Source organism: Zeus faber (genome assembly GCF_960531495.2).
Source record: "Zeus faber genome assembly, chromosome: 21".
Taxonomy (NCBI): domain Eukaryota; kingdom Metazoa; phylum Chordata; class Actinopteri; order Zeiformes; family Zeidae; genus Zeus; species Zeus faber.
In genome coordinates, this window is record NC_137208.1 from 11635501 (window position 1) to 11661107 (window position 25607).

The 25607-nt window shown below is 43.4% G+C and overlaps 1 protein-coding gene across 1 annotated transcript; it reads left to right on the top strand.

Annotated features, from left to right (window-relative positions):
• The first annotated feature begins 289 nt into the window (after positions 1-289).
• rassf8b (Ras association domain family member 8b) lies at positions 290-25607 on the top strand. Its single transcript, XM_080022576.1, has 9 exons — positions 290-766; positions 11997-12166; positions 14543-14893; positions 16292-16494; positions 16714-16917; positions 17338-17412; positions 18158-18280; positions 20049-20175; positions 20817-25607. The coding sequence occupies exons 2-9, from the start codon at positions 12055-12057 to the stop codon at positions 20930-20932; spliced, it is 1311 nt and encodes a 436-aa protein (XP_079878702.1). The 5' UTR covers positions 290-766; positions 11997-12054; the 3' UTR covers positions 20933-25607.

Sequence of the window (25607 nt, forward strand, 5' to 3'; positions counted from 1 at the left end):
CACACACACACAAACAAACAAACACACACATATATATATATATACACACACACACACACACATATATATATATATACATACATATATATATATATATATATATATATATATATACATACACACACACACACACACACACACACACACACACACACACACACCCCCTATATACACGCGAGCGCGCGGGTCCGCTTGACGAGCGGGGCTCGCGCGTTGCCGCTTTAAGGTCCACAATGCCTCGCGGTGTGTCCCACTTCGGTTACGACGTCACATCGTTTACAAGCTCCAACTCCTCGGGTCGACCGTGAGGACGGCGCGTGAAGCGAAGAGGGGCTCCGGTATCGAGCTCGTACGGCACCGGCACCGGCACCGGCACCGGCGGCGGCACCGGCGGCGGCGGCGGCGCTAGCGGCACCGCCTTCAAGCGTTCACGTGCGCCCCCAACAAAACTTGGGAGCTCCTCCGGGCGCCGGGCTCCACTTCCAGCCGCGATCCCCGTCCCCCTCCGCCCCCCGGCTGGACCGCGCGGCGTTATCGCTCCTCCGCGACGTAGCATCGGGGATTATTCACCAAAAAACACAAAAACCAACAGACAAAAAACAAAAAACCCCACCACAAACACAACAACAACAACAACAACAACAACTACCGGAGAGGACGAGAGTTTGACTTGGCTGCCACCGGGAGCCTCTGCGGGCTGGAGGGAGGCTGTGCCACGCGCTCCGCCGCACCGACAACTTGGACGGCGCCGTTCACGCACGCGAGGGTTCGTAAAATAGCCGCGGCCTGTGTTGATCTGTTTGCTGCTTTAACGTCAGTTGGGACGTCTGGAACGCACGCACGCACACGCACGCACGCACGCACGCACACACACGCACGCACGCACACACACACACACACACACACATTTAAAGGGCAAGGGAACTCACTGTGGTGGGGCTGCAGTCACACAAACTGCAAATAGTTGGTTAAGTTTGTTTTTACAGTTGTCTCGCGTGTTTTTGTGAAGCCGTAAAAGCCATCTATTATTATTATTATTATTGTTATTATTGATAATAATAATAATAATAATAACAATAATAAACAGGTGTACGTTTCTGTTTTAATAGCTAGTATTCAAGATTCAAGATTCAAGATTTTTATTTGTCACATACATATACATACTTCCATACATATATGCAGTGAAATGTAATGCAACGCACCCGGTGATAGCGCACAATAAGTCCTAGGAAAAAGTACAAAAATGAAATAAAATAAAAAGTAGAAAATTCCTTTCTAATAGACCGACTAACTGACTCCTAAAACGTAATACAGTAAGTGGAATACTTATAGAATAAGATAAAAAATATATAGAATAAAATACAATAAAAAATAAATTGAAATAAAATGGAATAGGTTGAAGGAATATGCCTATGTATATACAGATATGTGCATTTAAAGTGGCATGTGAATTAAAGTGGCATGTGAATGTGAATAGTGTGAGGTAGTGTTGGGCAAGATGCAGCGGACACATATCCTCGCCCTCGTATTTGTGACCTGTCCTAACACATACGAGTCAAGTCGACATATTCGTCGCGGGTTTGCCCCCAAAAGGGTGCTTTTATAGGGGACGGGGATATCAGCCGGCGGGTGAAAACTTGAAAACGGGGGAGGAGGAGGGTAAAAGACGCAATTGAAAAGCGTAGAAGGGCATGCGTTCGCCACACACACACACACACACACACACACACACACACACTACAAACAGAACGTGTACAAAGCGCCTCCAGACAAGTGATGGGTATGTAAAAGAGTGATACTAAAAGTGGGGGTTCATAGAAACATGCGTCTCACTGACTTTTCAAAGATTCAAGTTGGTTTCCCAGGCCTCGCAGAGTCTCGGGACAAACTCGGGCGCCATGTCTTCGAAGTCTGTGTTGCGCCGCCTCCGTCCCACGTTTTGTTTGGACGGGGGTCCCGCTTTTGCGTGGTGAGTCGGCGGGAACGGCATCTGGCGAACATACCCGATCAATGGTCTCGCAGGACGTGGGGGTCGCCGCCCGAGCGGATTTACCGGGCGCTGGCGGAGATGAATCGCTTTATGGAGTTGGGCTATAACCGCTCACTCAGCAGTGTTGTTAATGAAATGATGTGTTGAACTGATTCATAGAGCCGGGGACCCGAGCGGAAAGACCTTCACATATTCCGCCCAAGGCCGAGGGAAATGAGAGCCAAAACTGGGTTACTGTACAGTCTGTGTGTATGCTATTCTCCGTGTTGTTGTTGTTGTTGTTATTGATCTGGTTTAATGTCTTGTTTTTTTTTTTTTGTTTTTTTTTGAGGTACCTGATGACATTTCCTCACGCTCTTGGAGAGGGTTTTCTTCGAGGACACACTTAGTGGTCATCATATGACAGCGCTCGGGTTTAATTTTTAATTATCACGAACGTATTTCTGGATCTTGAGTATTATTTGACAGCCGGGGGGGGGGGGGGGGGGGCGTCCACTTTAGCTTGGGTTTGACATTCAGCGTTGACGTAGAAATAATTTGGTTGTGATATTCCACAGTATATGGTATTATATGTTGACGGTATGTTGTTGTTGCAGTGTAATATTTGAGATTTCCGTAATAAACAATTTGTTTAGTTATTCTAAGATAAAGTTTCCCAACGGAGTCAACCTTGTGCAATCGCTCAAGAGCGGTAAGTCCTTTTTGTCAGAGCGCCATGCCTTCCATCTGGCTCTCTAAGCTCACATTAAGGTCTACACCCACTGAAGTCTTATTTGAACAACTTGCACAAGTGTGATTTCTATGTGTTGACACAGATCTCCTGGAAATTAACTTCGCAGTTATGCCTTTTTTTTTTTTTTTTTTTTTTTGTCTGCAATTTTATATAACCTGACCTCTACCACAAGGAGAAACGCATCAAATCCATACTGTGCTCTTCATGGTTTTCCTACCGCGTTGTTTCAGATCTCATCTCCTTATTGCTGTTTTAGCAGGAAAACAAACGACTGTGTTTGCCTGATCCCACTATAATCGTGGGCTGTTTCATTTAAAGATTAGATCTCTGCCTATTTGGTGAGAAACTCTGCCTTTAAGTCAGCCCCCCCCCCCTTCACCACCACCTCTTGGCCGGCTTAAGCCCGACGTCTTACAGGGTTAAAGGCTTATTATCTCTACCAAGCTGATTAGTTTTAACTTTTGAGACTGCAAGGTTCTACGCTGGATTGGGTTGCCCACCCCCAATATGGTAATCCTAGCGTGCGCCAGTGGGTAATGAAGTAATCAGGTTTATTTAGACTGTTTTGCTTTGTTCCAAGTGTGCCTTGAGCATTAAAAACACAAAAACATTGCTCAAACATTTGTATTGGACAAATGGCGGGGGACGCGTGGTTGGGTCCCCACTACCATTATTTGAATGAAACAAGTTTTGACATTGACATTTAGACTCCCCACGGGGAAGTTAAGAAATTATGAGTGTGCTACCACTAATGCCACCATTACAAACCAGTTGGGCTTCCATTGGCTTCACCCATGTAGACCTTTTTCATTATAATGCAACTTAGAAATAAAATACCCTGTTATTAATAGGACCTTGAATGAAGAATAAAAACATCCAATAGCATGGAATTTATTGTATATACATCAACAACGGCTCTTCTATTTCCTCCATAATGTGATTAGAAAGCGATTTCCTAATTGAACCTTGATTTTATTTATTTATTTATTTATTTATTTTTGTACTTGGCCACTTCTATCGTTGACAAGACCTGTGGGACCACAAAACCTTTCTGTCCAATTACTTTCTGACGGTTTTGTTTCAGCTTATTCTGGCTTTCGCTAAGCCCTCAGTCTCCTCACACTCCGCAGCTGACTAAGTCAACGTGGAAGTAATCTCCTCTAAAAGATGTCTGTTTTTGTGAAGTGTGCATCTCGCTCCTCCTCGTTTTAGCAGAGTAATATAGAGATAGAGGTAGAGGTTAAGAGGAAGACAAGAAGTCGATTGGTTCGGCTTTAGACACGGTGCAATGTGCTCTCAACCTGATCCAATTCATGAAATAATTAAATTAAATCCATTTAAAGGCCATGTGTCTTGTGCCTTTCAGTGGCTTGTTTTGATTCCTTGAGGTCATTGTGTTTCCTCACTTGGCTTCCTCTCACAAACAGCTTGTTTTCCATGGCCAGAGCCTTAGTTTTCCTCCATAGCCCCTTGCCCACTTGCACTGAAAGCCGTAAATCTACTGGCAATGTTCCTTTTTGGCGTAATATGGGAAAAGGTGCCGGTCTACATGTTCCGTAAAAGTATATCCGTATATTTCCCCACTCTCGACCTAGTATAAATTCAGGGAAAATGCCGTTATGGCTGTGTGTGTGTGTGTGTGTGTGTGTGTGTGTGTGTGTGTGTGTGAATGGAGGCAGTAACATTGCTGTACAGTAGAGGTGGAGCCGACTCCAAATAAAGCACAAATAGTGGGTTTTTACGAATATTTATTTTGTACAAGTATTTCAAAAGTTATTTGTTTTCGGGACGAAAAAAACATTCAGAAAAATGGCGAGTGCGAACCGTGGAGCTTGGCTGCAAAGACAAGAAACTTGACGGGTCTTTTTATTCTAAAATGTTGTTTATTTTTTTCTTACAAAATGCCACTCGGACCTTAGACGTGTCTTTTACAGTTCGGGGCGCGGTTCGCGGACATTAGGCATAAGCACTTTGTTTGCCCGCCAGTTGCACCGCAGTGTGGACTTGACAGGGAGAGGGAGAACGGGTGGAGAACGTTCCGCCGAGTGTAGGACAGGTTGAAAATGATCACACTGCTTTAATAACGTTGGGTTTAGGGTTATTGCGTCAAGGGACGGGGGCTCCGTCAGCGGAAGGAAGCGAGACCATCCGGTAGCAGCGCGGAGACGGGGAGCGACGCGCAGGTCTTATAAAAAAAAAAAAAACGATTCTGTCCCCTAGTCTCGCGTGATATTAGACACCTTTTACACAAGCTGTTACTGTATACTGTATGTTACTGTAACAGTCATCTATGTGGGAATAGACTCATACTGAACATTTTCTGTAAAGGAAGCCAATGCGGGAATGACTACCTACTGCTTTGCCGGATATTTTTTATCCAGCAACGTTATGTATTCACATGGGAAAGGGGCTTATATTGATAAGTCTAAATAGCTACTCGATCGGGGAGGCCTTTCCCAAGTCATCATTTGGGTGAAACAGACTTAATTCCATTCTATTCTTAGTAAGGGAGAATTCCCAACGAAGATATTATCCAAATTTAATGGAATGAAGGTGACGCACCATTTAATTTTGATAATCTACCAATTGAAGGGCATTATCCTGCCAACAGGCCACCAATTTAAAATAAGGTTCTTTCATGTTTTTTTTATTTCGCGTAACAAAAATATATGCTTTTTTTTTTTCTTTTTCTTTACATTTCTCTGTTCCTATTGTGAGGATCTAACGAAAAGCTGGAACACAATCGCTACCATCCCATAATATACACAGGATACTTATACAATGGGATAAATCTTTTTCCTTGGACGTCAGCCAGCAATCTAATATACTGCTCATCGTTGGCAAACCGTAAATATTTTTCTAAAATTAGTTTGAAGCCAATTTATTTAAAATGTTATTGTCAATGCTTGTTCAGTCAGGAAACGATGACGTCAGAAGATGTGACATCCAAAGCTACTCAGAACGGTTTTGGTGATGTAATTTGGACTTAATGTGCATGGTTTCAGTAGAAATTCCGGCATATCTTTGCCTTTCACCGTTTATGATGGGGAAGAAGAGCTTCGCCCGACCCAGCAAATCAAAATTTGAAGAACCCCAAAAAAATGTAATAAAAATCACAATGCTGAAATAATTCTAACCCATCAAATCCAGGGTTAAATCATGGTGTATTCAATTGGAAGGGCCTTGCATATTGCTCTTCTCTTCATAGCAGCCGCCGTAAAGAGCACCTTGTTTGAGAAGCCCCGCACTCATCCACACGTCCGTGCCCCGTCGTCGACCACGGTGCTCCCAGGAGGAAACAAAGAGGAAGCGACAAGGAAGCGCAAGCTCCTTCTTAATTGCGGGTGATTGTTCGGTCTCCTTTCCCAGACCGCGGCCACCAATCAATCCAGTCATCTGTGTAAGGCCCCCACAAAGCCAGAGCCCTGTCCCCATGGCGACGGATTGTTTGCACCCACTCATGCCAATGGCAGTCATGTGTGCGGCCCCTTCCCCTTCTCTCCAGCATGCTCTTTTGTTTGTGAACACACTCGCCCCCCGCTGTTCGCGCAACCTCCCCTCCGCTGGCTGCGTCGTCGGACGGCAAAGTGCTTCTCCCCGCTGCTTGTCAGTGGAGAACTTCGCATCTCCAGAGTTGACATCGCGGGCGGGGTGATTATTTTCAAATTGACATCCCAGAAATTGAAAGTGGTTGACTCGCGCAGTATGCACATACCAGGCCACAAACGGTAAACTGTGTGTGTCTGTGCACTCAGTGTGCACTTTATTTGGTACACCTATACAATCCAATGTAATCCAGTACACCAACTCTGCCATACATTCTTCTTTATGTTTCCCTATAATTCAGGTTTTTTTACGCTGTCATAGAAGAAGTGTTAATTCAATGATATATATTTTAGCAACAAGGTGGTGTTCTAATATTCTGTCCCCCTCATGTATGTCAATGGGGAGGACAAAAAGATGAGAAACTCCTCTCAATATAATGTAGTTCAGACACCACCACATGCAGTGGTAAACATAATGTGCACATTTCTGACTTCAAAAACGGAACATTATCAACTTAATAAAAGTAGAATCCATGGCAGAGCTTGTGTATTGGACTACATTGAATTGTACAGGTGTGCCTAATAAAGCGCACACTGAGTGAGCTTCAAATCCAGTAGAGCTCAGCAGTGAGTTTCCAGAACCAAACTCCAATTCATATTCTGAATCGAGGATTTTAAAATGATTAGCCGTAATGTCGTAACCATACAAGGTAGATTCACCTCAAGCTATGAGATTGTGAAATAATGGTTTGTGCTCCTCTAGAAGCCACAAGTAAGATACCGACCTTGTTTTAAGAAAAACATGTTTTATTCGCGATGTCTTGGAGAAGTTCTAAAATACCCACAAGTGTAACAGCGACATCTGATTGGTGGAGCTGTTACCATGGACTTATTTCCACGTGACGTTTTTGTCGTTTTTACGACGTTGTTTTTATTTTTAATTTTTTTTAATTTTCTGAAACGTCAGTGAATGGGTAAATTAATCAGAAATTGACTTTCGGAAACGGAACCCTTCTAAAAGTGGGCAGACACTGTTGAGCTCTATAGTGATGATCTCACAATTTGGCTTGTTTTCGATCCAATCCATTAATGATGAGGTGGCTCACGTTATAATTCTATATCGATATGTTGACATGTTACACATGATTAGAATTGCTATTTGCTATTGCTGAAGTTTCAGTTCTCGTCTGACAGTGCATTACAAAGATATTGCACCACAAGAGTCAGTCTAATGCAGAAATTAAATATTTCAGTCATTTAACTATGGTTGTATTACATTTTTTACATACCAAATGGGTGTATAACGTCCAAACAAGCTGTCAATATTACAATATTTCAGATTGATTCATAAATTGACACTATATAAATGAATCAGTTAGTTTTTTTTTCTTTTTTTTAACTCAGTTACTAGGCTCATTAGTTCCCAGCTATTTGAACAGAGGAATAGCTTGTAACATGATGATTAGAGTTGAATCAACATTTGATTTAAATCCAGAAGTAGTTATTCTGCTGAGGCAGAGGGATTTTATCTTAGAGTTAACTGTCCTTTTACATTTAAAATGATTTAACCTATAGTAGAAGCCGTTTTTAATTTTTTTTAATTTTTATTTAACATTTGCAATCCTAATGTACCACTCAAGGCAGCATTTTGTGACCGTCCCCCCGTCCCCCCCCCCCAGAGGAAGCAAACACAGGAAGGACTCGGAGACGGTCCTTGCTACTGTATGTCCACTGTCTATTTCTGCTTCCTCGTGGAATTGTGAGAATGTAACTTCGAGGTTAACAAGTTAGAGTTAAATCTAAGTTTAGCACTCGGAAATATTATATTCCTCTGAAGAGACATGCTTTCTTGTTGCGTTTATACTCCATGAGGCACAGCTGCATGAAATCCCCACTTTGTGCATCTGAAGAGCCGATCCCATTATTAAAAAGGATGATTTCAAATATGACATTGGATTCTTTATTGGTGGGTTCTTCGGAGAACTCTGCAGCCTGCTGTTTGTAACACACAGTTCAGCGTTCTTTTATCTTACCATTACTGAGAGAAATGGAGCAAATGCATTGCAAAGCTTTGTTGCAAAGCAGAGTTTTGAACGGATTGTTGAAATAATCGATTCGTAGTTCTTTGTAGCTCAGCGAACGCAGCTGCACACCAACACTCGGAGGGGTATCGGGTTCTATCCCGCACGAGGCGCCTCGGGTAGATAAGGGCACTGCTACTATCGCAGCCGGGATTAGGACATTGATTCTCGCCAGAGCCACCATTGCAATGAATGGGCCTGAGCTGCGTTAGCCGGGTCTGCGAGGCTGTTTTGAAGTGAGGGACGAGCGACCGTTCCGTAGGCCGCCGCCCCTGCTCGGAAAGGGTTTTTCAAAAAACGGCCGAACATTAGACATCTGCTCCCGCACTTCCAGCGGAAACGCAGTTTCTACACCCATGGCACTGAGAGATGCATCCACCACCTGGCAGACGTTACGCCGTTGGTGGTGGAGCTCCAGAGAGAGCAGGGCTCTCAAATTTAAAGCAGTGCGCAGAAGATGAGCTTTATATACTGTCTGTTTATATAAATAAACGAATAAATTCCCAGCCTATTTGGGAGAAGCTGAGCTCATTCGGGGAAAACGCGTGTAATATTGTGGTGAGCCAAAACAAATAAATCCATTGCTACAGTTAGGTCACAGTTTGCAGTTTTTCTTTCGTTCTGCGTGGACCAATTGTTCATTCATGGCGAATACAAAACGTCCCGGATTTCACAACCGGAGAAGAAGCTTGTCGTGTGGTTACATTTTGGAGTTTTACTGGAATCACACCTTGGCTGGCTGTTCCTATAAAACAGATGGTCTGGCTCGTCCATGGTTATAGTTGTGGTTATAAAATGCCTGATAAAACGCTTGTGACACAGAGCTGCTGTCTTGAATACTAACCCTGAGATTCACCACGTGTACCTTCTAGAATTGCACGACTAAGTGTCATCTGCATGGATCTCATGGAAATTTGCTGCTCCGGAGTTCTTGAAAGAAAACCGTTACATGGTCATTGCGTAACCCCACCACACCTCTTTAAATCAGATATAGCCTTTAGCGAGTGGAGTTGGTCTTATTTTGTTTTGTCCGTTCCACTTGATAGGATGGTGATAATTGTACCGTGGAGTAGTGAATGACCTCAGCGACGGGGAGAGAGAGAGAGAGAGAGAGAGAGAGAGAGAGGGGGAACCGCACGTCACCGAATGAAATAAATGCCTCATTGCAACATATTTACCACAGCCCTGAGAATTAAAAGTACATTTCGGAGCACTATCGCGTCGTTTATCGGCATGCTGTGTGTTTTGTAACCATGTGTCACAGTTGAACTTTGATTATAATGTTATGGTCATTAGAACAAGTCGACAATGATGGAAGAACTCGATGTGAAATCCACTTGCTCACAGACCTCCCCGTTCAGGTTTTTCGGCAGAGCGAGCCGTTCAAATAGGGAGTTGTTGAACTCCCACTTAACTCACGGCAGATGTTGGAATACCTTAATAATGACAGAGTCTTACAGAAAGCTTCATATTTTTTGCTGCTTATTGCTTCTTAGGGGACCTAGCCCCGCCAGCTGGCTGAATCACAGGGTAAACAACCATTTGGGTTAGGGTTTATTCCCAACCGCAAAATATTAAAGTTGATCTGAAATGATGCCAAATTTTCGCATGGTCCAATTTGTGTAAACCAATACATTTGTTGGTTGGTTTTTATTTATTTATTTTCTTCTTCCGAGTCACTGTAGCATTACTCCGGAGTAGGGATTTTTGGATGAATACTTCTACCAACAGTTTGATATTTTAGGAAGGACGATCGTTGCTTTCATAGGATATTTAGACAAAGGAGAAACAATCATTGGTAATGTGGATATTTTGACCAAGCAGGTAGAGGCGCTAATAAGAACAGTCTATGAAGTTCAGAAATGTAATACCGTACAGGAAAGCAGCCTTAAAGACAACATTTAGCTATATTGCTGTAACCAAAATCCCAGGCGATTTCTAGTCTCATCTCGAGATAATCAATATTATAATGTCACCGTCTTCCCTTGTGTCTTTGGGGAAGCGTGGTAGTTCATTGCCCCAGGCATGATCCATTCTTTGTACAGTGCCATGAATAGGATTTCCAGCATGGCGTGGATACCCCATCAATTCGTACCTCAAATCAAGTTCAGTCAAACGAAAAAAAAAACAAAACACAAGTGTTCCATTTCAGTTCACTCCAGCCCTCCCCCATATACTTTTTATCCACCCACGCCTTTATTTGTTCTCTCCTTTCTCTTTTTTATCCATGTTTTTTGCCTGCTTTTCATTCCCATTTGTTTTTGTTTTTTTTCTTCTCTCCTTTTCATCAACCCTCACCTTTTATTCCTCACTGTTTACCCTCTCTGCCTCCTTCCCTCTCTCGCTGTATTCATGTAAATGCTCCCATTTACTGGGCCTTAGTAGGAGTCTGGTCTCAGAGGCATCTTGCAGTAACTGTCTACAGTTACAAATCATCCCCCGCCCCCCCCCCCCTTCCACCCTGCAAATACAGGCCTCGCCCTGACTAAAAATGCTCCAAGCCAGGAGAAGTGTAATGCAATGTGGCCCCAATGAGGGGGAAAAGGCCTGTTTTGGGGACCTATGGTGAGAACGGAAGACGCTTGGGCCATTACGGGGGGGGGGGGGGGGCGGCTCAGGCGGGTTTAGAAGTTGATGATCAGAGTGAGATGGGGACGGAGAGCGTCCCCTGCCTGGCTGGGTTTGAGAAGGTCTGAACAGCGGGCGTCTGCCGCCGCTGCTGCAGCGCTCCGCTCCGCACGGTTGCGTGGGCATTCTGTCGTCCTGCTGCCAGGCCCATAATGACTGCCTTGCTGCTTGTGTCAGCACTTTGAAACGGCTCTCGTTCTGCGCTCCTGCAGCCGCTGTAAGCTCCCCCGGAACGGCGATTGCCAAATGAAAAATGGCTCAGGGCGAGGTCTTTGAGACGCACAAAATCACTGCGCCAAAAGCATCTCGCAGTGTTGGTATTATGAATGGGCTAAAGTGTTGGAACTTGCTTGATTTTATTATTTATTCCTTATTTGAGCTGGGCTTGCTGGCACAATAAGTAGACATCATCCAGGACAATCGTCTAATTCAACAGTTACAGTACAGTTGCATTGTTAATCCTAACTAGTCTCAAAACTGCTTAAATTGCAATATTTTACATACGGTTCTATTTTCTCGCATTGCATATGTGGTCTCATTGGGTTCATGTGTAAACCATTTCAAATTATACACTGTCTCTGGCAAATCAGAAGGTCTGTAATGTTTTCTGTGTAAGAACCCTCCAGCCAATCAGAGGAGCTTTCAGGGAGCCAAACAGCCTGCTCTGTTTAATGTTCACGGCTGGAGTAAGTCACCGTAAAGAAGTGGTTCCCTCCTGTGAAGTACCTTTTTGAGGGACGAGAGTAGGCAGGCTTTCATTTAACGTAAACACTACACGGAACAGGGGAAAGTATTCGCCCGAGTCAGCAGGTGTTCCAACCTATCTCAAGCCCATTTAAGGACCACTACAGAGAGGAAAACAAAGATCACAGTTTGATCTGAAATGACTGCCTTAGCTGTTGTTTGTCTGTAATCAGCCACATCTTTCTATAGAGAACACACACATTTTGAAGGAATCTTTTGGGAAAATCTCTTGACAGAGACAATACACTCCTAACCCCCCTCGTGTTTAACTGAAGGATGTCCTGCCACTGTGGTCACCACCCTCTGGCGGCGTGAAGGGATGAGGGTCCGTGGATGAAGGCCATGGAACTGAAGGTTTGGGTGGATGGAGTGCAGCGGATCGTGTGCGGCGTCACAGAGTTCACAACATGCCAGGAGGTTGTCATTGCTTTGGCACAAGCCATCGGTAAGTTCTCTTTTTTCTTTTTTCTTTTTTTTTTTAACCATAACGGAAAGGAAAACAATTTGCTCAAATTTGCGTTAAACTCATTTTGTGTGCCCGGGACCCAATATGAACATTGCGTTCATGCTGAGGAATTCATAGCCTTATTATCCAAGAAAATTGCTCATAAATCCCTGTACAAACTTCACAAAGGGTTTATCCCTGAGAAACTAATAAAACCCTGGTTTAATTTTGTCCTATATTAAGCTCTCCTCTCAGAATTCTTTGCTGTATTGGCAAGCGGGTTCACAGACACGCAGCCGTTGATCGATTGCACCGGTATGAGAAATGACTTGTTGGTACAGGAGGAAATTTTGATTCCCATAAATGAACTGTGTAAAACACGATGGGTCTCACTGTAGAGTGTGCTTCATCAACAAAAAAATGACGCTGTATGTAATAGTGCTCAGTATTCTCACAAGATCTCTTTTTTTCCTTATTCCTTTTTGTTCAGAGGTAAGTTGGTATCAAATGGAAAATAATACGTGTGGGTTTGGCTTGGTGTGATGCTCCGACTTGTTTTCATTTTAGCTGTAGCGTTTTAAATATGGGCTTAAAACGTTAACTCAGAGAGTGTTTTTCTTCCTTTCTGTGTCTTTAAAAGCGTGGTGTCTTTTGTCTCTTTCTGCCTTGGTCTTGATCTTGTCTTAATCTGTGTTTAAAGGCATGTTGTGCAGGATTTTTTATTTTTTTTTTTCCCCCTCCGATGCTAATGTGTGACATACCCACTTCAATCCACTTTACTGGAGGCAGTGTGTGTGGATACAACCACAGTGTTCCCTACCAGCTATGCTGCCTCCGCAACCTGTTTTTAGAGCAAAGCAAAGTCTTGGGGGATCTTTCTGGCTGGCTTTGTGGTGGTTAATGTTGAGCTGAAGATGAAACCAAAGCCTCTCCAACGAAAATATGCGGTGAAGCCAAAATGTTTATGGCGAGTTGTGTTCACATTGGCAGATGTAGGTAAGAACCTAAATACGCTGTACTGCAAGGGACACCACTGCAGTTAAACAATGGTGCATGGATATGGGCTCAGCTTTCCCTGGCAACAACTTAAAGAGTGGATGTTGTGTTGGCGTGTTTTGTTTTTTTTTGTTCTGTTTTTCTGGGAGGGTGGAATATTGAAGTAAGCACAGACCAAAACGACAGGGAAAAAACAGAGTTTTACTATAGTTTTCTCATGTCATATGCATCATTTATCTTACAAGTAAAACCATGCCACTTTAATATTTCTGTATACTCTGCATGTTACACTTTTCTGAACACCATTCATGTGAATAGACCATTTTGACTCAGCAGGGCCTGTGAAACATCTTGTGATGGATGATGGAGAATGATTTTTCGAAGGTTAGTGGGGAAAACCTTCTGGGGATAACATTTTAGAGTTCAAATCCAGTCTCGTCACCATTAAATAAAGCTGATGTTTGATATAGAACTCAAGTAGAAAATCTCCAGGGCCGTAAAGTGTCATTGTCGTTCATTTTTGATGGATCGGCCCCGTCCTAAATCAGGTTAAGCATCAATAAGTTGTGCACTGTTATTGATTGCTCAGTCCTGGGCCATAAGAGTAACATACATGAAATCTAAAATGTGAGCGATGCCCCCACCCCTTTGTCAACCGGACAGATTTATCACCTCTTTGTCTCTGCGGGTTTGGCACCGTCCTACGGAGATCTCTTTGGATGGAAAAAGCTTGTGTCTTGCACTGCGACAGTGAAGCAGGAATAATGGCGACCAGTGTGCTCCCTTGTGCTCTCTCGGCCTTTTGTACACGCCGGGCACTTTGATGTGAGCTGGGCTATACATGAATGTGCCTCTTTTATGAGGGGGCTTTACTGTGTTAAGACACGGGGATGGGGATGGAAGGCCAATGTATTGGTCATATATCCACATGTACTATCCCTAAATCCACTGCATACCAATAAACCCTCTTTATTGATATTTTTCATGCTCTTTCACGAAATACATCTTCAATCTATCAAATGTGAATAGATTTGGCTTGCCGAGTGGATTGTATGTGTTTTTTGTATTATTATAAATTTATTATTTATGATCCTTTTAAGCAGACACATTGCCGAAGGCCTTTTCATTTTCAGCTGGCATCAATTGAAATCAAAAGGTTGTGCCTGCTTTTCATACAGTAATATTATGTTTTTTTGGTGCATGCTAATCACCAGAGTGCCTTTTGTGAGGATATTGATTTTTTATTTATTTATGTATTTATTTATTTATGGGGGGGACTTCCAGGATGGACTGTGCACCTACTCTTGGCATCATTGAAGCAAAAACCATTTAGTTATCCGGGACCGGCTGTTTTAATTCTCTTCTTTTTTTGTCACTTAGGACGCACTGGCAGATACACTCTGATCGAGAGATGGCGGGATACAGAACGTCACCTGGCTCCACACGAGAACCCAGTGGTGTCCCTCAACAAGTGGGGCCAGTACGCCAGCGACGTTCAGCTCATCCTGCAACGCACAGGCCCGTCAGTTAGCGAGCGGCCCACCCTGGACGGCCAAGCTCGCGTTCCTGAGCGAGGATTCTACCGGCAGAGCCTTCCGCCTCTGGCCAAACTCCGCCCCTCGGCAGCGGACCGCTCGCTGAAGAGGAAGGAGCCCAAGCGCAAGTCTCTAACTTTCACTGGTGGAGCCAGAGGCCTCCGTGAGCTCTTTGGGAAGAGCCGTGACCCAGAAGGTAGCATGCCCCGTGTGTTAAGCCCTGTGTCGAAATAAAGTTTCCCAACCCAGGCCTCATTAAAATATTGATTTGCATTATTTTTTCCATCAACTTTTTATTTACTATTGAGAGATGTACAACTCTATTGCAGTGTCTCACTCTGCTTAAATGCAGTCCAAAAAGGCAAAGGTAAAAAAAAATAAAATAAAAAGTTATCAGGGTTTTATTGACTATTTCGCACTTCAGCAACTAAGCTCACATGGTTGGATCCGTACTAACGTAACAGACTACCAACAGGAAGATGCGCCACTTCTTACAGGCATGTTCAAAAAAAGGACTAGGACACATGGAGATTTAATGGGTGTTTCCCATTTTTGAAAAGCCAGAAGCTGCAGCAGAGTGGTAAGTTTCTCAATGGTAAAGCGTTCTGCAAGGTCGTACGGTGGTTGAAGTCTGAGCAGTAATACAGTACATGATGGGAACCAACATTTTAGTAAGGCCTGGGTTGAAAAATATCCATCCTTTAAAGGTTAGCTATAAAGTATACATTTCCAGGCTGAAAAGCATAGCATGACGTGATGGCGGCCCCTCGGGTTGCAAGACACAATTGCTCTTTGTTTGTTTAGCCACGGCTCCCATATGAATCCTGTACATGGCTTCAGTATGCATTTGTAACTAACAATCTTTGGACTCCTCTCATTAAAAACTAACCTTGTTTTTTAAAACCTACTTTTTTAATATTCCCTTTTGACTTAAAGTGGGGGTTTTGATTTCCTTCCTAATTACTCGCAGTGTCTACTACTGTAGAAACTCTTCCTGCTATGAATACATTAAGTGCAGCAGTGATATTCCCTTGCAGGTTACTATCCAGAAAAGAGACTTTAGATGAGGCCAATACCAATACTAACAGCAATTAAAAGCGAAAACAACAAAGAAAATAAGAAAGTCATACATAGCTGTAAAAAGCAGTCATTTGATATGACATTCCATACAATACCATACCATAATAGCTTCACAGCAGCTGGATACTGAGAGGGATGATGACAAAAGCAGTTGTAATCTTGCAATGATTAGACAATGGCGTGTGAATAATGGAGTGTTATCGGAGACTATCTTGAGCTTAGGTCATGACTTTTTACCGGGATTACTGCGTGTATATGTTGATTACGAGGATTACCACCACAGCTGTAGGAAAAGTACAACCCAAAATGAGTTTCTGCATTCTATCTCAATACAGGGCAAAGTGAGGACATTCACCAGTCAACAGGTCATTGGAAAGTTTTTACAGTGCTTTCTGTGTCATTAGTTTCTGTCTATTTACTAACGTTCCCTCCCTTCTTCTTGCTTTACCCATCTATCTACTATCGCTCTCCCACCACTTCTCTTATCCATACATCCGACCCCATGTGACATCAGCCAAACAGAGCCAGCAGCGAGGCGTGCACCTTAACCTGAGCAGGGTTCAGGGTGTAAGGGCCTCGGTGCCCGGGGGTCCGGTCCAGGAGCTGAGCCGACTGGTTCAGCTGCAGAAGGACAAGCTGCAGGCTCTGGAGAACCGTCTGCTGGGCTGCGACGCCGAGCTGCGAGACTGGGACAAGGTCACCAGAGAGGCCAATGACGTCAGTAAACAAATGATGTCAATGCTGCTGCTGCAACTTGACGTTGGTCTGCCTATACTGCACATCAGAAATGAAACTCCTGTTGTGTGTTCAATCTTGCAGCCGCGAGCTTGCACTCTTTAAAATGTAGAAATGCTCTGATCTAAAATAATTCGGAAACTCGATTCGGTTAACTCAATTCATTTCAGTTCATCAAAGGCTTTATTTTCACCTCACCAGGCTGGAAACCTGGAGGAGGAGCTGCTCCTCACGGAGCAGCAGGTGCGGAGGAACGAGGCCGAGATCGAGGAGGAGGAATTCTGGCAGAACGAGCTGCAGATCGAGCAGGAGAGCGAGAGGCAGCTCCGCCAGCAGCTCACCGAGCTGCAGGGCCGCGTGCACGATTGCTCCGCTCGGCTCGCGGAGCACCTCGCAGGCATACAGGTGAGAAGCCTGGGTCTGGTTTGCTTCAGGGGTTAAACAAATTTCTCTGGGTTGGGCCCGTGAGGGATTGCTATCCCGTCCGGAGTGATGAAGGTCAGCATTGTTGGGTTCCAGCATCTCCCCACACTGACCAGACCAGAAATAATAATGATTTAATGGAGGGCTAGGGAAGGAGACTTCCTACATTATTGTTTTAGAAGTATTCACGGAATTTGCGGTCTCTAATCTTGAGTCTACCGCTACAATATCCAGACTCTCGACTGTCTAGAAAGGCTCAGGACTGTCTAGAAAGGAGATTTAGCGAGAGAGAGAGAGAGAGAGAGAGAGAGAGGCTGGGAAAGAAAGGGGTGTGTGTGTTTATCGGTTCCAATTTTGTGAATATGAAATCTTCATCAAGCAACCTAATTCCCTCTGTTGTAGAGTATGGAGGCGGGGCTCGAGCAGGAGCGACTGCAGCAAGAGGCAGAGCTTAACCAGCAGGCCAATGAGGAGGAGGTACAGTTATACAGTTAGACCTTGTGTTATTTCTCAAGCAGGCCAATAAAGCATGACAGCAAGGGTGTGCTATTCCTTAATTTCAATCAAATTGTGAGCTCTAAATCACAATGGACTCCATCTAAACAATGCAATCGTTGACCAAACAAAGTTAACACTGTGAGTCTCTTTCTGGCTCTGGGGCGTCGACATGGCAGATTTTATTTTACTTTATTATTTTATCACGGAGACAGAACAGAAAGGCTCGCTGGCCAAAACCATAAATAATAAGCTGTAATAATAGCTTATCAGTGGCGACGCAGGAGGAATGACTCTTCCCTGGCTCCTGGTCAGCTGACACGCCCCGTGCGCAGATCTCCATATGCAAGACGGACAAAACATTGAGAATGCTTCCTGTCCCGGAACGGACCCATCAGCACCGCCCGGGCGCTAATTCGGCACGCCGTCGTCTGCGGCCGCGGCTTAACCACGCACCTGGGTCTTCCACAAACACCTACTGCAGGTGTAGGCTATATACTGTGTCCATGAATAAGAAATCCTACAAGCTATACAACAACAACAACATAAGATGCCATTGCCTTTGCCATTGCCTGAGAATTGACGGACTCAGTTTATGTCACCTCAGCATAATTTAAAGAGGTCAACATCCCCTCTCGTCCGAACTATCTTGTTGGGCCATTTTAATAAACCTTTCTGCCATGATGCCATTCTATAAAGCATTGAAGTTTATTATTGTGTACTCCAGGTACAAAATCAGCTGGGCAAAGTGAGGGCGGAGTTGGACCTGCAGAGCCAACACAGCGGGCGGCTGGAGAGCAGCTGCAGAGCCTTGGAACGAACTCTCGGACAATCCAGCAAGAGACTGCAGGTCTAGTTGCAGCTGTAGCTTTCTTTGTTTTTTCTGTATCTGTTTTTTATTTTCATTTTTATAAATGGAAAAACATCGTCATTTAGAGGAATCTTAAACTTCCTTTCTCAAATATTGTTCTCAAAACTAGGGGTGGACCGATTATTGCCCGGGGTCAATTTTCCCAGTTATTAATTATAATTAATATTATATATTATTAAACGGCAGTTGCCTAAAAAAGGCAGTAAAAGGAGTCACTTGCTTTTATTGTGCGAAAAAAAAAAAAAAAAAAATGGGCACTCCATCTTTAAATAATTTCACACCACATACACTTCTCACTCACTCGGATGTTATTGCTGCTACTTGGGTACCAGTACCCGACTCAATGGGAATATTTCGACTAGACGGAAGGAGGGCCGGGCTGGGCCGGCCAACGGGTCAGGACGATCGGGGCGGGCGGAGAGCCGTGTTCGCGACCCTGTCCGGACGATTCACACACATGAAAATATATTTATGATTCCCCGTTGACATGATTGATTTATAAGCTTCTATCTGTTTTATCCTGTTTTTCTAATGCACACTGACTGACCAAAAAAAACAGTTTTGTGGATCTGTTTAGTTAATTATTTTTATCTATTTAAAGGTTCAATTCCGTTTACAAGAAATGGGGCTAGGAGCTCCCTGCAATTATTTTTTCTAAATATAATTGAAATGTTCTGTGTCCTAGTATTTAATTAAGCATATGTCTAAAGGCATGTCAAGGAAGTTCTGTGTTGGAATTTGTGTTGCTGTAAATTGTGACACTGAAATTTTCTTTTTGACTAGAAATGCATAATGGCCCCAAATATCTGTTATCGGCCTCCTTGATTACTAATAATCGGCATTGGCCCTGTAAAAACCATATCGGGTCGACCCTGACCCTGTGCACTCTGAACACACTTTGAACCGAGGATGGGTTGTACTGTGGCTGTGGGCAGCGAGGCAGAAGCCTAGTATTCCCGGCTCCCCTGGCCACGTACTTTAGATTCTCTGGCCCTTATCCCCCTCATACTGGAGGAAGGATAAACCAGCGCTATTACTGCTGACAGGGTCAAGTTGGGTGTGGGAAGTGTGAGGTAAGGAGCGGGGAAAGGGAGGAGGGTATTACAGCATTCTTGGGCTGATTAGAGAGGGGCCTGAGCAAGGATACAATCCCTTGCCCAGAGTTGCGTAAGCAGCCGGGGGATTAAAGTCATCGAAACCAAAACACATTTTTCCCTGACCACAGCTTTAAGTGTTTCGCTTCTGAGGAAATTGCCGTTAAATATGGAAAGCCTTATATAAATATGGAATGACAAAAGCTGTGATTTTCCCCTATAGATTTCGATATCAACTTCCCCACAATCACAAAATGGTGTGTGTGTGTGTGTGTGTGTGTGTGTGTGTGTGTGTGTGTGTGTGTGTGTGTGTGTGTGCGTGTGCGTGTGCGTGTGCGCGTGCGTGCGTGCGTGCGTGCGTGCTCTCTCCACTACTCACTGATTTTATCTTCTAGTCTGTTTGAATGTGACTCCTTGTATGTCACTGTGTGAAGTTATCCACGCTCCCTTACAATCAATCAATTTGACAGAGACCAGTTCCTGCTTGTGTTACACATTCCCTTTTAAGAATACGGTCTGCCGTCTCATACACGGTCCAACGTTTTGTCCTTTCGCAGCGACACATGGTTTGTGGGTCTGAGTCATAGAGCCCGTTTCATTCTGCTGGTTTGTGGGGTTTTTTTTTTGGGGGGGGCGGTTTTGTGTCTCTACAGGAGAAGGAGCAGGAGTTGGAACAGCTGACCAAGGAGCTGAGGCAGGTGAACCTCCAGCAGTTCATTCAGCAGACTGGCACCAAGGTCACTGTACTGCCTGCTCAAAGCAGCGAGGAGAATAACAATGGTATACACACGCGCGCACGCACACACACACACATGTACAAACATAACTTTGCAATGATATACAATAAATATCGTATACAATATAATCATCTTCGGAAGAGTTTCAGCTAAAGCCATAACATTGATGGTTTAATTTAGTGTTGCACAATAAAAGTGTGGCTATAGTGCCATCTGTTGGAGTTACGTGGAACAGCGGGTTTGGGTTCAGACGTCCATGCTCTGGGTCAAGGAGCCTCTGGTTCCCTATGGCAGTGGCTCTCAACGTTGGCTCTGGCCCGGGGACCCCAAGGGGTCCGGGGGGTCCCCAGCAGAATTAGCAATGGTTAAACTTCACCATTATTTCATTTAGAATACGTTTGCAAAATCATATTAAAAGGGCTCTGTGACTAATGGTCTAATGTGTATTCAATTCAGGGGCCTTGCCACCATCACCATATTTATAATTCATTCATTTTTCAATCTATGTGCAGTAGATATAGACTTTAAATGAGATGAAACCTCAGAGCACCAGGACTGATACATTATTTTAAAATTGTGGTACCGTGCTTTCAGAATCATTGCAGAAAGCGTCATTATTTTAGCCAACCCAGTAGACTATATTCTTGACTTAGAATCTTCTGTTTTTCTTGTATTCCCTTCGAGACATCGACTCCGGGTCGCTGAAGCGGTTGGGTTCCTCTCGCCTGCTTCCCAGTGACCTCCGTGCCCTCCAAAACGCCGTTTCCTCAAGTCTAAACCCAGAGGGCATCTACGTTTGACCCCAGCGGCTGAGTAGGCGCCGTCATCCCAGGCGGCACAGGGCGAACACGATCAGGACCCTCATGGGCGACCCTCTCTGGAGTGCCCTTGAGCAAGACGCCCCGTGTCCGTCCACGGCCGAGCCTGCAATGCTGACTTCTCCTTGGACGGGCGAGATGAAGGTACCAAGCCTGGAAGTTGAATATAGTACCGCAAACAATCATCGACTGGAGAGAGAAAACGCAACTTTGTCCCAGGGATACTGCATCCGGGCCGTTCGGACTGAAAACCAAACTAATGTGAATATACAAACAAATCTCTACGCCTGCTGGGTGCAGCACAGAGGACGAATGTACACTCCCGTTTAAAAAAAATAAATAATAATAATAAAAAAAAATAATAATAATTATAATGAAGTCATAACAGTCGCCTGGCGTGGACACCTCGTACTCTTGGCACTCTCTCTGGCGGCTGGAGAAGGAAACACCGCAGATAAATGATGTCCGTCTGTTCAGTATTGTTTTGCACTGTATCACTAATGACTTATTAATGAAGGATGAGAAAACCATTTAGTCTGGAGGTTGATTAGTCTAGACACGGTCATCTGGATTGGAAGTTTCATCACAAACTTCCGCACGTGGAAATAACATTAACACACACCATGGCGTACGCATGCATGGACTGACACACACACACACACACACACACACACACACACACACACACACACACACACACACACACACACACACACACACACACACAAACACAAATGTTGTGCACGAAGTTGCTTAATATTTAGATATATATTATACACACACACACACACACACACACACAGTTTTGAATTCTTCTCAAAGAGGCAATAGACAACTTTTCAACTTTCTCACCCCCACTGTATCCAAGTAGTATTATTGTTGGCGCGCGATACGTCAACGCCTCACCATATTGTAGCAGGCAAGACTGGCCTGTAAACAAATAGTAAAATAGTAGTAATAGTAAGTAAACGGGGGTGCTGCGTTTTTCCGGATAAAAAGCACTGTAACGTTTACATTTCTCAACCAATTCCGCTGAGTTGTTTCTATATTCACCAATGGTTGATAGTTGGTTGACGCACTTCCTGTGACGCACTGCCATAAGTCCATCATTTTCCCAGGAGTTTGTACCCGGTGGAGTTCTGAATGCAGGCTTATAGGGAACTGATCTAAACAGCGATGCTGTCGTTATTCTACAGCCAATACACTGTGCAATCAACATTAACTTCATAATAAGTTAAAGCAAAAAAGTTGTCTATTGCTCCTTAATATCATAGCCATATATGATTGCCTTACTCTATTATAGTGTTTATGAAATGTATATTTATACAGAGAAACCAGAGGTCAGTGTTTCTCCTAAAAAGCCACAATGTAGCTACAATATTCTACACTTTTTGCCATAAAACTATGTCACTGACAATTTTTATTTTAATTTTATTTTGCAATCATTTGACATGTTTTCCTTTCTGTTATTTTACCTTCAGGTATTGGTTTGATGTTTTGTTATCCTGTTTGCACAGGAAAATATACACTCTTATATACAGGCTTATGGTCTTTTTGAGGACGGTCAACATCCAGAGCCCGATTGTGTAGGTGTTTGATACCGGCACATTCTGGAGACATTGCGTTTCTAAATCCCCCGTGAAAGTATTAAAATGTCGTTTTCCTGCACACAAAGTGTAAATCATGGTAAAGTGGTTGAAACAAACGACCGTTGAAATAGACACAGGTCAACCATTTCTTCTGGTTTTAAATGATTTCACTTATGTTGTGTGGTGGGGGAAAAAGTTTTCAGACAATGAATACCGGAGGCCATGTCCGTCCTCTACTTGTTTTTTACAAAATTACGTGTTACCCCCTGTACGACCACTAGGTGGCGACAAACTAATATTATTTATTAGGGGTTTAAGAGCTCATCTCCATGTTACATTTACAAATGTGTTTTTTTTTTTATTTTATTTTTTTATACGTACATGCAAGCACTTTAACGGCCAACCCATCATTTGAGTTTTCACTTGCTATATTGGCCGAGCGTTTCCAACGTCTTTATGATGACCTCAAACAGGAAAACACACACACACACACACACACACACACACACACACACCCACACACCCTCACTCGTAGAAGGAGTGCCACTGGCTATATATACATTTTTCCATCCCTTTCCCCTGTTTCTAATCTTCTAATGAAGCAAGTTTACTCTCTGTTTACTAATTATTTTCCTCAAACTAAAGATGTCATTTAAACCAAAGCTGATGTGTCAAAAGAAGAAGCCAACAGCATAGCAGTACCATGAATGTATATGTATTTTTATATTTATGCAGGATATACTAATGTAGTGTTCCTACCAGACCTGGGCGATTACTCTGCTTCATTATAGCCTTTCAGAAGACAGGAGTAGCTGTTTTTTCTTTTTGTTTTGTTTTTTCTTTTTGCCAGTCACGCAGGATATCATTTTTCTGCTCTTTCCTTAAATTGACGAGCGTCACGACACCGTACGAGCAGCGGGAAGCGGTCGATGCGGGAATGTGTGCCCACTCACGGCTCTGCACTGGTTACCCGAACCAATTTATTTGGGCTCTGGATCTTCTCGTATCTTCTCTTATCACAGATGACGAGATGAGACATTTTTGTGTTGGTTGGTGGAATTAAAATGCCGCATTTTGTTTGGTGGGGGTGGGCGTGGTGTGTATTGGAACTGAAAAAGATAATAACAAGAATAACCTCTGATGTATAGACCAGGGCTTTGGAGAGCTTCGCGGTCCGAGTTGACAAACTTTGCACCGGTGGAATCTTTTCTTCCCTCCGATCTGCAGTGTCATCGTCATAGCGACAGAGCCTGTAACCCTGCTAACAGACGACAAGTTTTGATTAATGGCATGCCTTACTGGAGAGGAAAAAACAACTGTAAATAATGTCTACATATCATGACTTTCTAGTGGAAGTTGTTTTGGGAATTTCTTAAAAAAAAAAAAATTATGACGCGCTGAAGAGGTTGGATTTTGTTTGTTTTGGTTTTTTTCCCTCCACGCCACTGGATCGGCAACTCTGTGTGCACTCGGTAATGGGTGGTTGGTTGATTTTAGTTTTGATTAGGTGCCACCAAGGAAGCGGAAGCATTTGATTTGGGATTTACAGTGTTTTGAACGTCTTGGGTTAGAGCCTATCTATATTCCCAGGGTCCTAAGTTCCCAAGGTCCTGTGTTCCCAGGGTCCCTAACCCATTATCTGCTATAGAGCTGGGGAACCTACAGTAGGACCCTGGGAGAGCATGTATTATGAGCTGGGGAACATGGGACCCTGGGAATATAGGACTGTGGGAACATGGGACCCTGGGAGAGGAGATTATGTCTTATGTAGAACTGGGGAACATGGGACCCGGGGAGAGCGCATGTGTATTATGTAGAACAGGGGAACGTAGGACCCTTTGTCAAGTTCCCATTAGGTGCCATAAATCTGGGGAAGATAGGACCCTGGGAGAGCACATATGTATAATGTAGAACTGGGGAACATAGGACCCTGGAAACATAGTGTGAACATTCAGTCTGAGCACTGAGTCCAGTGCGAAGACCAGCGTGTTGTTACTCTAGCATCCAATTACTGAGAGATTGTTAAATAAATTCGATGCTCCCGTGATATGCTAGTAATAATGCAGTGAACCATTTAAAAAAAAAAAAAAAAAAAAAAAAAAAGTCACAACAAATAATGAAAAGTAACTCGCACCAGGGTTTTGTTTTTATTTTTTTTATTCGTATGGACAATAAAACTTTGAACTATGCTTAGAGACGGTGCCAGAAAATGGGTTTTCTTATTATCACATCAGTGGGGCTCCTCATTGACATACAAACAAAATCGAACATGATGCTGAGTAGTCACCTGTACTGCAAGTCGCCTGGAAAGAAACTTTATGACTTTGGGGGGGGGATCTGAAATGTTGCAGAAAGAAATCAGAAAGAAATCAGAAATGTTGCTTGTTTGGACACAAACCAGCAAAATGTGATTGCTGTGAAGGCTGTTCAATGGTTTAATTCGGTCAGCCATTTAAAATCATGTATTACTGTCGCATATAACAATAACTCCAGTTCAATCTATTCAGTGGCTCATCATACACACAATAAATGAGATTTGACGTAATTTGATGAAGTTAAACATCAACCTCGGCTCATCGATATGTCTACAAGTGCTATGACCATGACTATACAGTTATCTCAAGTTTTCAGGTCAATGGTGTAATCCTGCCTCTTGGGACGTCCTTACGTATCCTAATACCCTATGCTGTAAACTTTGTGTTGTATAACTAATCTTGGCTTGCAAAAATCCATACGCAATATTTATTATTACTTTTGTCTTTTTCCAAACATGCATGCTGTATACTGTATATTTGTGGCTTTCCAAATGTACCATGTTTTCGTTTTGTTCGCCTTTTGGCTCCATCGTTGGGGAACTGAGCACCAAAACACAATCATGGGAAAACAACTAAACAAGGTCAATGTAAAATAAAGAAATAAAAAGTGTGTATGTTACATTTTCTAACATGGAAAAAAGTAAATAAAATGTAAGCAACCAGATATAAATTGAACTCATTATTATATGTACATTTTGAGAGAGAGAGAGAGAGAGAGAGAGAGAGAGAATTTTCATTTACAATAAATTTGTA